Source organism: Hyperoodon ampullatus (genome assembly GCF_949752795.1).
Source record: "Hyperoodon ampullatus genome assembly, chromosome: 3".
NCBI lineage: Eukaryota > Metazoa > Chordata > Mammalia > Artiodactyla > Ziphiidae > Hyperoodon > Hyperoodon ampullatus.
This window is the reverse complement of record NC_136916.1, coordinates 37,335,072-37,346,855: the sequence shown is the minus strand read 5'-3', so window position 1 is coordinate 37,346,855 and position 11,784 is coordinate 37,335,072. Positions and strand designations below refer to the sequence as shown.

The following is an 11,784-nucleotide window of genomic DNA, read 5'->3' as shown; positions in this document are numbered from 1 at the left end:
CCGGGCGCGCGCAGACGCAGTCTCTGGAGAGGGGTGGGTCTAGGCTCGGGAATCCGCCGTCGGCTGCCCCGCCCCAATCTTGCGTCAGAGGCGGCGGTAGAGAAGGGGCGGGGCCAAGGCGAGAGCACGCCGGGAAGAGGGCCAGGGCGCTCGGCCCGGGTCCGCAGGCGCAGAGAAGACCCAGGCGCGCTTAGTCTGTTCCCGCCGAGACCGCCAGGGGGCGCGCGCGGAGGACCGAGAGGGGCGCCCGTGGCTGCTCAGGTCCGGTCCTGGTCCAGGTCCCGGCCCAGATCTCGGCCCCGGCCCCGACCGCGGCAGAAATGCACGAGGTCTGCAGTCATCAGGGCCACGAGCAGCAGGCTGTAAAGGCCCAGTGCTAGAAGCGGGCCCGGGCCCCTATGGGAGAGGGGAGAGTATCAGGATGCTGGCCCAAGCCGCGCTCTTGCTACTGCAGCCTATGGGTTAGAGCCCCTGAGAGTCTGGAGAAAGCCCAGAACTCCCTATCCAGAAAAGTGTAGAATTTGAAAATACAAATTCAAGGAGCTCACAGGTACCCTGAAGCCATCCGTGGACAGATTCAGTATTGAAAACCCCGACTATAATACGTGTAATCCAGAATACAAGATCCTCTCAGTATTGACACCCGTCCCACCCCACCCACCACACAACACCTACAATGACTCCCTGTCACCTGCTTTCACAGCCCCCTGAACTTTTCCTTCACAGATTTGTTTGTAATCATGTATTTACGTGATTTTATGTTTGAGATCTGTCCCTCCACTGTCTGTAAGCTACAAGCCTCCCACCCCAGAAATTAGGAACAGAGCCTCAGGTACTGGAACACCCCGTCAGTGTGCCAGTGGCTCTGGGGCTGGAGTTCTCACCTGAAGACGGGAGGAGGCGGAAGGGCAGAGAGATTGACCTGGTGCAAGGCCTCAAATTCAAACCGAGTGCAGCAGGAGCCCCCTGCAGCCTGCAGGTGGCAGCAGTAGGCTTCCTCCGGGGTATCAGAGAGCCGAGGACAGAAGAAACCGGGGTAGCGATGGCCATCAGCATCCCAGGCGGTCTGGCACAAGTGGGGATGGTGGGCCAAAGCTGAAGGGAGGGGCAAGAGGGCTGGAGACAGGCAGAAATGATCTACCCACACCCCACTCCACCCCTTTTGGAGAATAAAAGGGATCAACCATTATCAGAAGGGAAGGCTTCCTTCCTCCCCACAAGCTCCCCAGAGTAGCCTATACCCTGATAAAAGAGTAGGGTACTGGATGGGGGGCTGGGCAGAGGAGAGTGCTGTACCTGAGAGAGAGGTCGGCTGGGCAAGCATCATCCAGCTGAAGAGCAGCAGTAGCCCCACAGACAGGCCTGTCAGCAAAGGGCCTGGCCTCCTCTGGAAGCCCATGAGAGGTCACCTCCACCTCAGCCCTGGTCCTAGAAATCCCAACATCTCTCCTTCTAAGCCATGGCTGCAGGCAGTAAGGAAATAAAATCAAAGCCCCAAAGCACCATTAACACAAACCTGAAGCTTCTCTGTCACAGACGTCTAGAGAGAGATGAAAGTGACTGAGTTTCTATCTTCTATTGGAAAATGGGAGGATTGTGGCTCCAAGCTGCCTAAGGTTCTATAAGCTGAAGGGGAAAAGGCTCAGAAGGCTAGAAGACCGAATGAGGAATGAGAGAGAAGTTGAGCCACTAGCCTGAAGAACAGACAAGCATTAAGAACCAAATATGTTTCTCTCTATACACTCTAAACTTTCAGGCTGCCATGGAAGCCATGGGAATTCTGATTGTTCCACTTCAGGCCCCAGAGACCTCAGTTCCAGCGTTTGGAGCTTCCCTCTCTAACTTCTGCGTCATGGCAACCACCAAGACTAGCTGAAAAGCAAGCATGAGTGCTCTCATTAACTTTTCCCCTGAGCCCTCATTGACCCCAGCTACCAACCAAAGTATAAAAGCTACCAATCTGATTGGAGTATACTTAGCAACCAGCCAACCCCATTTCACAAGAAAATCTCTTCCAGGGTCTCCAGGTCTCTCTTACCAAATCTCATACTTCATAGATGCTGTCTGCTGAGACAGGGAATTTCTCAAGAAGGCCAGAGGCCACCAGCCAGCAGTGTTGTGTTGTTCCAGTGTCTACTGAGGCCTAACAACGTCATGCTCCCAGAACAGCAGTGACAACACTCATAAGGGGCCCACAGCAGTGCCTAGGGACTGAAGCAGGAACCCTCACGGCACAAGAAAGAAATGCAGATTTTGTTCCCAGTTCCTGACAGCAAAGAAGACAGTTCCTGCAGAAACAACACTGCTGCCTGGGAGCCTAAGTCTGAAATAGTTAGGGAGGGCTCCCAGTGCAGGCTCCAATTTCCAGAAGGTTAAGCACTAGGGTCTTCTGGGCCCAAAGGTGAGGCTCCCATGCCCATAGCAACCAGGCCATTCTTGCAGGGAGAACTATTTTTATAAATTTATTTTATTTTATTTTTGGCTGCGTTGGATCTTTGTTGCTGCGCGCGGGCTTTCTTTAGTTGCAGCGAGTGGGGGCTACTCTTTTTTTTTTTTTTTTTTTTGCGGTACGCGGGCCTCTCACTGCTGTGGCCTCTGCCGTTGCGGAGCACAGGCTCCGGACGCGCAGGCTCAGCAGCCATGGCTCACCGGCCCAGCCGCTCCGCAGCATGTGGGATCCTCCCAGACTGGGGCACGAACCCGTGTCCCCTGCACCGGCAGGCGGACTGTCAACCACTGCGCCACCAGCGAAGCCCGGGGCTACTCTTTGTTGCGGTGTGTGGGCTTCTCATTGCGGTGGCTTCTCTTGTTCCGGAGCACGGGCTCTAGGCATGCAGGCTTCAGTAGTTGTGGCTTCAGTAGTTGTAGCACGTGGGCTCAGTAGTTGTGGTTCGCAGACTCTAGAGTGCAGGCTCAGCAGCTGTGGCACATGGGCTTAGTTGGTCCGCGGCATGTGGGATCTTCCCAGACCAGGGCTCGAACCCGTGTCCCCTGCATTGGCAGGCAGATTCTTAACCACTGCGGCCACCAGGGAAGCACAAGAACTATTTTTAGAGCGCTTTGAGAATTTTCAGAGCATTGACGGCTTGAAAATTGTTTTGTCATGGCGGGAGAGGGCCATCCTGGGAGAAGCTGTCTCTGGTCCAGAGGCCAGGTGAATTGCCCTTCCTCCAAATTACCAGTCCCCTGTGCCTTCCTGCCCTGGACACACTGTGAGGCTGCTGTCTTATGTCTTGTCTGTTTTCCTCCTTCCCCCAGGATGTGGGTTCCCAGAGCCAGGCCATATTCTTCTTGCACCCTCAGCAAAGCCCACTTAACCAGGGGCTGCGATATTGAGGGCAGTTTCCCACACCCAGGGCTCTCACGTCAGCCCCAGAGAAACTCTCTGGGCCAGACTCCACAATCCTCAGGCCTCCGCGGCGCTAGGGGGCGCTGCGGACGCTCGGTCCACGCTCCCCGGGCTCCTGGGACCGAAGTCGCCCGCCCCACCCGCGCGATGGGCTCCGAGGCGGCCCAGCTGTTGGAGGCTGCTGACTTCGCGGCTCGCAAGCACCAGTGGCAGCGGCGGAAGGACCCCGAAGGGACCCCCTACATCAATCACCCAATCGGTGGGCGCGCCGCCGGGGGAGCAACGGCTGTAGCATCTAGCGGGTGGGGACCGGGAAGGGAACGCGGAGGGCGTGCACCTCATCGAGCACCTAGTCCGTACCAGGCTTTGTGCCAGGCACTGTTCGTGACTCACCACAACCTGGGGCGGTAGGCTTGATTGTTCCCTTTGTACAGTGAACATCCAAAAAAGAGTAAAGGACTTACCCAAGGTCACCCAGCTAGTGAGGGGCCACGTCCGGCTCTACAAAACCCACAACACGCCGCCCTGGGACTCCCTCCTGTCTGACTTCCTGCTTTGCCCCGTCAGGTGTGGCTCGTATCCTGACCCACGAGGCAGGAATCTCTGACATTGTGGTGTTACAGGTAACTTTCCTCCTCTGCTAGGAGGCTGGGGTGCGGGTCAGGGGCCCCATTCAGCTCTGGGTTCCCCTTGGCAGGCGTCACAGGACTGAGTGGGAGCCTGTCCCCAGGCAGCCCTGCTCCATGACACGGTGGAGGACACAGACACCACCCTGGATGAGGTGGAGCTGCACTTTGGGGCACAAGTGCGGCGTCTGGTGGAGGAGGTAACAGATGACAAGACTCTGCCCAAGCTGGAGAGAAAGCGGCTGCAGGTGGAGCAGGCACCCCACAGCAGCCCCGGGGCTAAACTGGTGAAGCTGGCAGACAAGCTGTACAATCTGAGGGACCTGAATCGCTGCACCCCAGAGGGTATGCTCCTCCACCTGCTCTGAGGGGAAGGGGAGGGGTATCCACCTTCTGAAGGCACAGCTTGGTCACTTCCACTGAAAAAAATCCCGGGTGTTCTTGTTAATTCCCTAGACTAATCTTAGTAGACCACTCTGATCTTCTTTCGTACACTAGAAATGCAGTAGCTGGGCAAAGGGGAAGTTTTCAGAACAAATCCGTCCATCAGGAACTCATCTCACAGCCCTGCACCAAGCCCTCCAGGAAGTGGGCAAAATCCAGTGCCTTCCTGGACGTCAACATGAGCAGTTTTCTGTCCATTCTTATGCAGGATGGTCCGAACACCGAGTCCAGGAATACTTCGAGTGGGCAGCACAGGTGGTGAAGGGGCTTCAGGGGACAAACCAACAGCTGGAAGACGCTCTAAAGCAGCTGTTTAAGGAGCGGGGGCTGACACTCTGAGCAGTATTTGGAGCCATCCAGTGGCACAGACTCCATCCTTGCCCAGGCCAGAGAAGATTCATACTTCAGCCTTTCGGTGCCTCCCGAGCTTCCTCCCTGGTTCACTCAGCCCAGATATTAGAGACCAAATACACGTGTCCTTTCTCACTCTGAAGATCTGCCAACTAAGCTGAGCCCCAGATTGTGGGATGATGCGCCCCATCCATTTCTAATGCATTCACTGCCCTTCTCCAGGCCTTGGGTCTGATTGCATGGTGGGATCTCTGGCCCCTCAGGGACTTGGGCTTATATATAAACGCTAGTTCAAAAGTCATTATGCAAAATAAAACATTTAGATAAAGGTTTGAGTTGCTGCTGCTCCTTCTCCAGCCTCCCCAGTGGGGAACCGATGGGGGGAGGGGGGATATCTGCCCTTCAGTAGGGCAGGGTTCCAACTGTGTGCCCCTGGGACAGATCCCTCAGGTTGAGGGCCACAACCCCTCGGAGACTGGCTTCCTTATCAGTAAGATAGGTTGTGTAATTAATTATCAGGGCTGGATTATGTGACGTGCCTGACGCACAGGTATTCAAAAATTGGTAGGCTTCCTCATTAAGAAAGTTGGATGGGTTGACAGATACATTGGAAAGGAGTGCCAACCTGCTTACTGGTAGCTCTTGCTGAGCACGGGAGAGTCAGAAGCAACACGATAGGGCCGGTGGGGGACTGCGGGTCCCTCAAACACCGGGTTGCAACGGAAACTTGCCAAGGTTTGCAGCCCACGCCCAGTTTCACCGTCTTCACATCTCGGGTTCCTTTGGTTGCTAAGCGACAGGAACTTCCGGGTGCTTCGGGAAGTGGCCCGAGAACTGACCCACCCTTGGAGCCCGACGGTGGGCGGGGTCTGGGTGAGGGGGCGGAGATTTTCAAGGTGTCCGCCTGAAGGGACCCCCAAGTGATCGGTTTTTTGGTCGGTGCTGAGCAGCTGAGACCTATTAGCCCACTTGAAAAGGGTACATCTGTGGGGATGAGGAAGTTGTTAGGTCAAAGGCCACTTCGTGGTCACGAGGTGCTTGATGTTTTACAAAACCTTTTCACATGTGTTACCTCATCTGTTCTTTATAATAACCAGATGAGATAGGCAGGGTAGGGATTATTGTTCTCATTTTACTGAGATGAAATATGAAGCTCTCGGAGGTGAGAAGACTTGTTAATGATCAACAGACCAGAATCCCTCTCTCTTTTTGCCACACTGCTGGGCCTTTTTAACCAGACAAAAATGACCACAATTGAGGTTAGCTCCAACCACACTGGATATAGTAAAGATCAAGTCTGAAGAGGCTAGTGGATCTGGATTATGAGTCTGGCCTCCCTAGATAACCTGTTTGATCTGAGCCAATATACTGGATTTTTTTTTATTCAATAATTTTTTAAAATAATCAGAGACTTTTGGAAAAGTTGGAAGTACAACATAAGTAACTTTTTCCCCTGAACCATTTGAGATTAACTTGCTGACCTGATGGCCTATCACCCCTAAGTACTTTAGTATTTGGACAAAGAAATTCTCCTGTATAAACCAAACTACAACCATCAACATCAGGAAATTAATGTTAATACATTACTACCCTAACTCTCTTCACAATTTACTTGTATGCTTAGTTTGGCTTTTGCTGGGCTGGGAATCAAAAGGTTTACTTCCGGCCTAGAATTAGAATGACAACAAAGAGATTCCTGGCCACTCTGAGGATCTGTCCTTAACTGGTCTCCATTTCTCTGGAGCTGCATGACCTCGTCTTCTGTTCATGGCTGTAGCTGTTCTCTCCATTCTTAGTCAAAGGAGATTTCCTCTTGTTTTGAGTATGACCATGCTTTTTTTTTTTTTTTTTTTGCGGTATGCGGGCCTCTCACTGTTGTGGCCTCTCCCGTTGCGGAGCACAGGCTCCGGACACGCAGGCTCAACGGCCATGGCTCATGGGCCAAGCCGCTCCGTGGCATGTGGGATCCTCCCAGACCGGGGCACGAACCCGCGTCCCCTGCATCGGCAGGCGGACTCTCAACCACCGTGCCACCAGGGAAGCCCTATGACCATGCTTTTACTATTTTTTTAAAAAAATATTTATTTTGGCTGCTCCGGGTCTTAGTTGCAGCATGCGTGTGGGATCCAGTTCCCCAACCAGGGATCAAACCCAGGCCGCCTGCATTGGGAGCACGGAGTCTTAACCACTGGACCACCAGGGAAGTCCTTTGCTTTTCCATTTTTCATATTTTGTTTAGCATTCTCAGGCATTAGGAGTTGAGGGGGCAGCAGTACAGGTGTGCTTACTCATCTAGTTTGAATGCAAGTCCCCAGGCATTCTGACAAGAAAACCTGTCTTTCCCCCACTGAGCTTCTCAGGCCTCCACACCCAATGCTGTGTCTTCCATCTTCATCCCTGTCATGTTCCAAATGCCAAGGAGGCCTCATCCCCAACCCCACATAGGCTTCCTGTGCCTAGACTACCTAATTTCAGAGTTCTTTCCTTCCAGGTTTATTCTCAACTAGGGAGGTCTAAGTCAGGAGCCAAAATGGATGGACACTCTTTGCAGCACTTGGTCCTGGCAACTATTATGATCAAATCAGATTTCCCACTGACCCTAAGTAAAATTGAGGTTTGTTGCGAAGGATCTGGTCTCCCATCTATCTTTTCTATGAGAATTGCTCCTTGAAGTGTTTGTATGCATTTTTGTTAGGGAGAAACAAAAATTTAGTTCAGAGATCTCTTTGGGATGGTTAGCCTCATTCCTACCACCCAGACTATGATTTCCTTTCTCTGTGAGGGCATGAGTGTCATTAGCTAACCACAGTGACAAGAGAGTGTGGTAAGAGAGTGTAGTAAGCAGGTCAATTTCAGGTAAAGATGCCACTCTCTCCACACAGGTCATACCCATCCCCTAGGCAAGCCAAATAAGAGCACTGTGTGGGCCTGGCCCACCCTGCTTGGGGGGACTCAGCTCTTACAGTTTGAGTCTGCCTTTCTCTTCATGGTTCCAGCTGGCCATACAGCCCTCCCTTCTTCATGGAAACAGTATGATTCTATGGATGGAGAGTTGCAGAGAGGAACAGAATCCTATCCATTTCCAGTGGCTGAAGTTGCTTCTGTTATGTCCTGCTTCCATTTTTTATTTTTTTAATGTGTTTTATGTCACTGAAAATTGATTTGTTCAATAACCTGGTATCGATATTGCATACTGGAAAGAACATTTAATTGGCTTTGCCACTGACATAGGTGAGTTCATGTAACCTCTGTGGGTCTCAGTTCCTCATTAGTAAAATGAGAGGGTTGGACTAAATGGCCTCTATGTGCCCTTCTAGAACTAACATCATACATGTTTGTAATTGAAGAGAAATTCCGTATTACTTAACAGAGGATCTTGCATTGAAAGCAGGCCCTCTTGGGGCAAAGGGTGTCTGGCCCCTGGGCTCACTCTTTCCGCCTGAGTTCTCCCTTACTCCTAAGGTCCCTGGTTGATTTTCTTTTTTTAAGAAACACTCAAGGGCTTCCCTGGTGGCGCAGCGGTTGAGAGTCCGCCTGCCGATGCAGGGGACGTGGGTTCGTGCCCCGGTCCGGGAAGATCCTACATGCCGCGGAGCGGCTGGGCCCGTGAGCCATGGCCACTGAGCCTGCGCGTCCGGAGCCTGTGCTCCGCAACGGGAGAGGCCACAACAGTGAGAGGCCCGTGTACCGCAAAAAATAAAAAATAAAAAAAACACTCAAAATAGCTTATTAGGAATTGTGTGTGTCAGATTATCAAATTATATTGACACAATGATTTCTAAGTTCTTTCCAATTCCAGAGTATGGTTTATAGGTTAATTTACTTATATTCTTAACTCCAGGCATTGATCTAAGAAACAGACCAACACTTTAGCCTATGGTCTCTACAAAGGCTGTAGTTTTCTGCACATCACATTTTATAAACTGAATTACATATACACATAATTTAATTTTTAAACATTTTTGAACTGGAAAGGTGCATTTTTCTACAAAGGGCAAAAGAGATTATCTTTTTTCCTACTTGATACCATAAAGGGAAGTCTGTCAGAATGGAGGTGGTACAGTTATCAGAGTTCATAAGACAATAATACTTTCAACAAATGGGATCTAAATAACTGTAAAATCAAGTCCTTTAAGAAATGGAAGCTGAGAAGTATATTCAAAATTTTCAATCAAGCACAAGTAATCCACCTTCCTGAACTGCAAACACTTTCTCAAGTATATATAAGGGATCCGGTTCCGGTTTTGATGTAACCCTCAGAACTGTGAGGCCTCAGGGCCAGAGCCCCGTGGGAAAGGGTTGCTGCTAGCCTTAAAATAGTAGACCCCTTTCCAAATTACGTGTGCAGAAGACTCACCTGGGAGCTTGTTAAGAATGCAGATTCTTTGGCTCCTCCTCCCAGAGATTGGTCCAATAGGTTCTGCCAAGGAATCTGTCTCTCTTCTCTGCACTAAGGGAGGGTTTTGGTTTTTGCTCTTGTTACAGGTCGGTCTCCGGGATCCGTGGCTCTGCCGCACAGATGCCCATTTCAGCCTGTGGGCTGAAGGAGGAGCCCCAGTTAGGGCAGGCCAGGAAGCTGGACTTTCAACAAGGAATTCTGGTGATTCTGGACCACACCTTGAGCAATGCTGCCTTATGGAGTTCTAAAAGGCCAGTGTGTAGGAGTAAACATTTCAGTTCCTGGCAGATGAATAACTTCACTGCACATCTAAGACCTCCAGAGAGAACAGCCTTTATTCTGCTAATTTCCTCGGGGGTTCACAGATTCTCCCTTATCATTTGATTACAAGTTACATTATACTTGCAAATAATGCCTGCTATAGTGTAACCACTTAGAATCCTTTACTAATATGATTACAGTTCATATTTACTGAGCTCTTATATGTACCAGGCACTGTGCTAAGCACTTCACACTGATAATCTTCATTCTTTCACTATGATATAGACAGGATTCCATGCGCCCTGGCCTGGTGCTGGCAGCAATGCCCTTGGATGACCTGGAAGAACTCAGCTGCCCACTGCTGAATCTTTAGGTCGCTGCTTACCAGGCCCCAGTGACTTGCCCCAAGGAGCCCAAAGCAAGCTATTCTCCTAAAGTAACTGTACTCACCAATTTTTGAAGTGCTGCAAATATTTTCCCCCAAATCTGTCATTTGTGTTTTAACCTTGGTGGTTTCCATCATATACAAACTTTCAATATATTTTTGGTGGTAAAATCTGTTTATCTTCTCCCTTATTATATCTTTTAGGTTTCATGTTGTTTAGAAAAGACCTTCCCACACCAAAGGTATAAAAATATCCTATATTTTCCTCAGTAATTCTGTAATTTTTTTGTTTTTTCTCTCTAGAGCTAATTTTTGTGGAAACTGTGAGGTAGAGAACTCTTACTTTGATAGGCAGTTATCTTAAAGTACTCTTTATTAAATAGTCCATCTTTTTCCCACTTAAAATACTCCTTGAGTCCTGTACCAAATCCCCTCACACCTGGGTCTGATGCTAGGCTCTCCCTTTGGTTCCAGCAGTCTGATCCCACTCCAGGTCACACTGACTGACCTAATGGTCGGTCGAGAGTCCCCTGGGAAATCTCGTAGGACAAGTGTCTTTTACCCACCGGAGCACCACTGCCCCGGACTCACCGTCATTCAGAATTCTCTTGGTATTCTCACACATTTACTCTTCCAAATGAACGTCAGAACCCATTAAATTCCAAAAAGTACCCAATCTCACTGGAATACATTGAATTTATGAGCTGATTTGGAGAGAACCAGAATCTTTATAGAAACGTGATGTGCCTTGTTTGCTCTGTTAAGGTCTTCAGCTGATCCTGTTGGATTGTACAGGTCAGACGTTCTGTAACCCTTCCTCATCTCTCATCTGCCACACTGCAGGGGTTTAGTAGTGCCAGAACACGGCTAAATAATAGTATGTCCTTGACTAATTTCTGACTTTACTGGGAATGCCGGTGGTATCTGACCCTTTAGAATGCCACTGACTGTTGGTTTAAGATAGAGACACCTTTATCTAGGTTAGGATGTTTCTTTGTAATCTTAACTTACTAAGAGTTTAATAAGGGATAGATTTTAAATTTTACCAAATATCGTTTCAGCATCCCTAGAGACTATCATAAATTTTTTTCTAATAATCGAAGCTGCAGTGAAGGCTAATGAGCAGCCACGGTGCCTCCTAATTTAGTGTACATCTCCCTAGTCCCCGCGCCAGGAAGTGAATACTTCTGTCGAAGGATGAACAAGGCGAAGCTTCAGGGCTGACTGTAGGAATGATGACGAAAGCTTTCTCGAGTTGCCCACCGCAAGCTGGAGGCTTCACTTTCTTTCCAGGGAAAGGAAATATGCCTGATCAAATGCCCCCATGATGGAAAGCAGCTCTTCGGGACAGTGGTGTACAGAGTGCAGGAACCACAGAGGAGTCAAGTAGGGTGGCCTCTGCCACCATTCCACAAATCAACACACAGACCAAGTGCCCAGTCTGAGATGGGGTTTTGGTACCTGAAGTGTCCCATGAGCTCCAGTCATGACAGTCTTCACGAGTCCTTCCTGCCACACTGCAGCGCCTGGCCAGGGCGTGAGGGTCAGGGAGCACTAAGAGTGGAGCCGTCAGAGAAAGCAGCGATTCCCGCTACTCTTCCACCCCACTGCTAACTCGCGGGCCCCAGCCCCCTCCTCCTGGCAGCGCTCTGCTCCTGCTTGTCACACCAGGACACGTAGCCCTTACACAACCACAGGACTCCCCGAGAGCCAGCTCTTGCCTGCTGTGACCCTGACGCTGGGCTATTACCCACTCAGGCTCTCCTGCTTCTCCTCCATCCCATTCAGGGGAAAGGATGGGTGTTTGAGCCTGCACCCAACTAGGTGGACACGCACAACCCAAAGCAGAGGCTGGCACCACCCACTCTGACCAAGGGCCTTCTCTCCTACATCTCACTGGCGCCTGCCCTATCCACCCAACGCCGGGCTGTGGGTTGCCCCCGAACACAGAAGCAACGATAAAGAGAAA

At 50.4% G+C, this 11,784-nt stretch overlaps 1 protein-coding gene across 3 annotated transcripts; it reads left to right on the top strand.

Annotated features, from left to right (window-relative positions):
• Nucleotides 1–3,496: 3,496 nt before the first annotated feature.
• On the top strand, nt 3,497–4,950 carry HDDC3 (HD domain containing 3; the record flags this gene model as incomplete). 3 transcript variants are annotated; one of them, XM_079700283.1, is made up of 4 exons in its annotated part: nt 3,497–3,608; nt 3,917–3,972; nt 4,155–4,320; nt 4,628–4,950. In XM_079700283.1, 4 exons carry the CDS (start codon nt 3,497–3,499, stop codon nt 4,756–4,758), a joined length of 465 nt encoding a protein of 154 aa, XP_079556409.1. In that variant the 3' UTR covers nt 4,759–4,950. The 3 variants fall into 3 exon arrangements, with proteins under 3 accessions (XP_079556409.1, XP_079556408.1, XP_079556407.1); XM_079700282.1 differs by having other exon boundaries at nt 4,080–4,320; XM_079700281.1 differs by having other exon boundaries at nt 4,080–4,320; nt 4,553–4,950.
• Nucleotides 4,951–11,784: the final 6,834 nt, after the last annotated feature.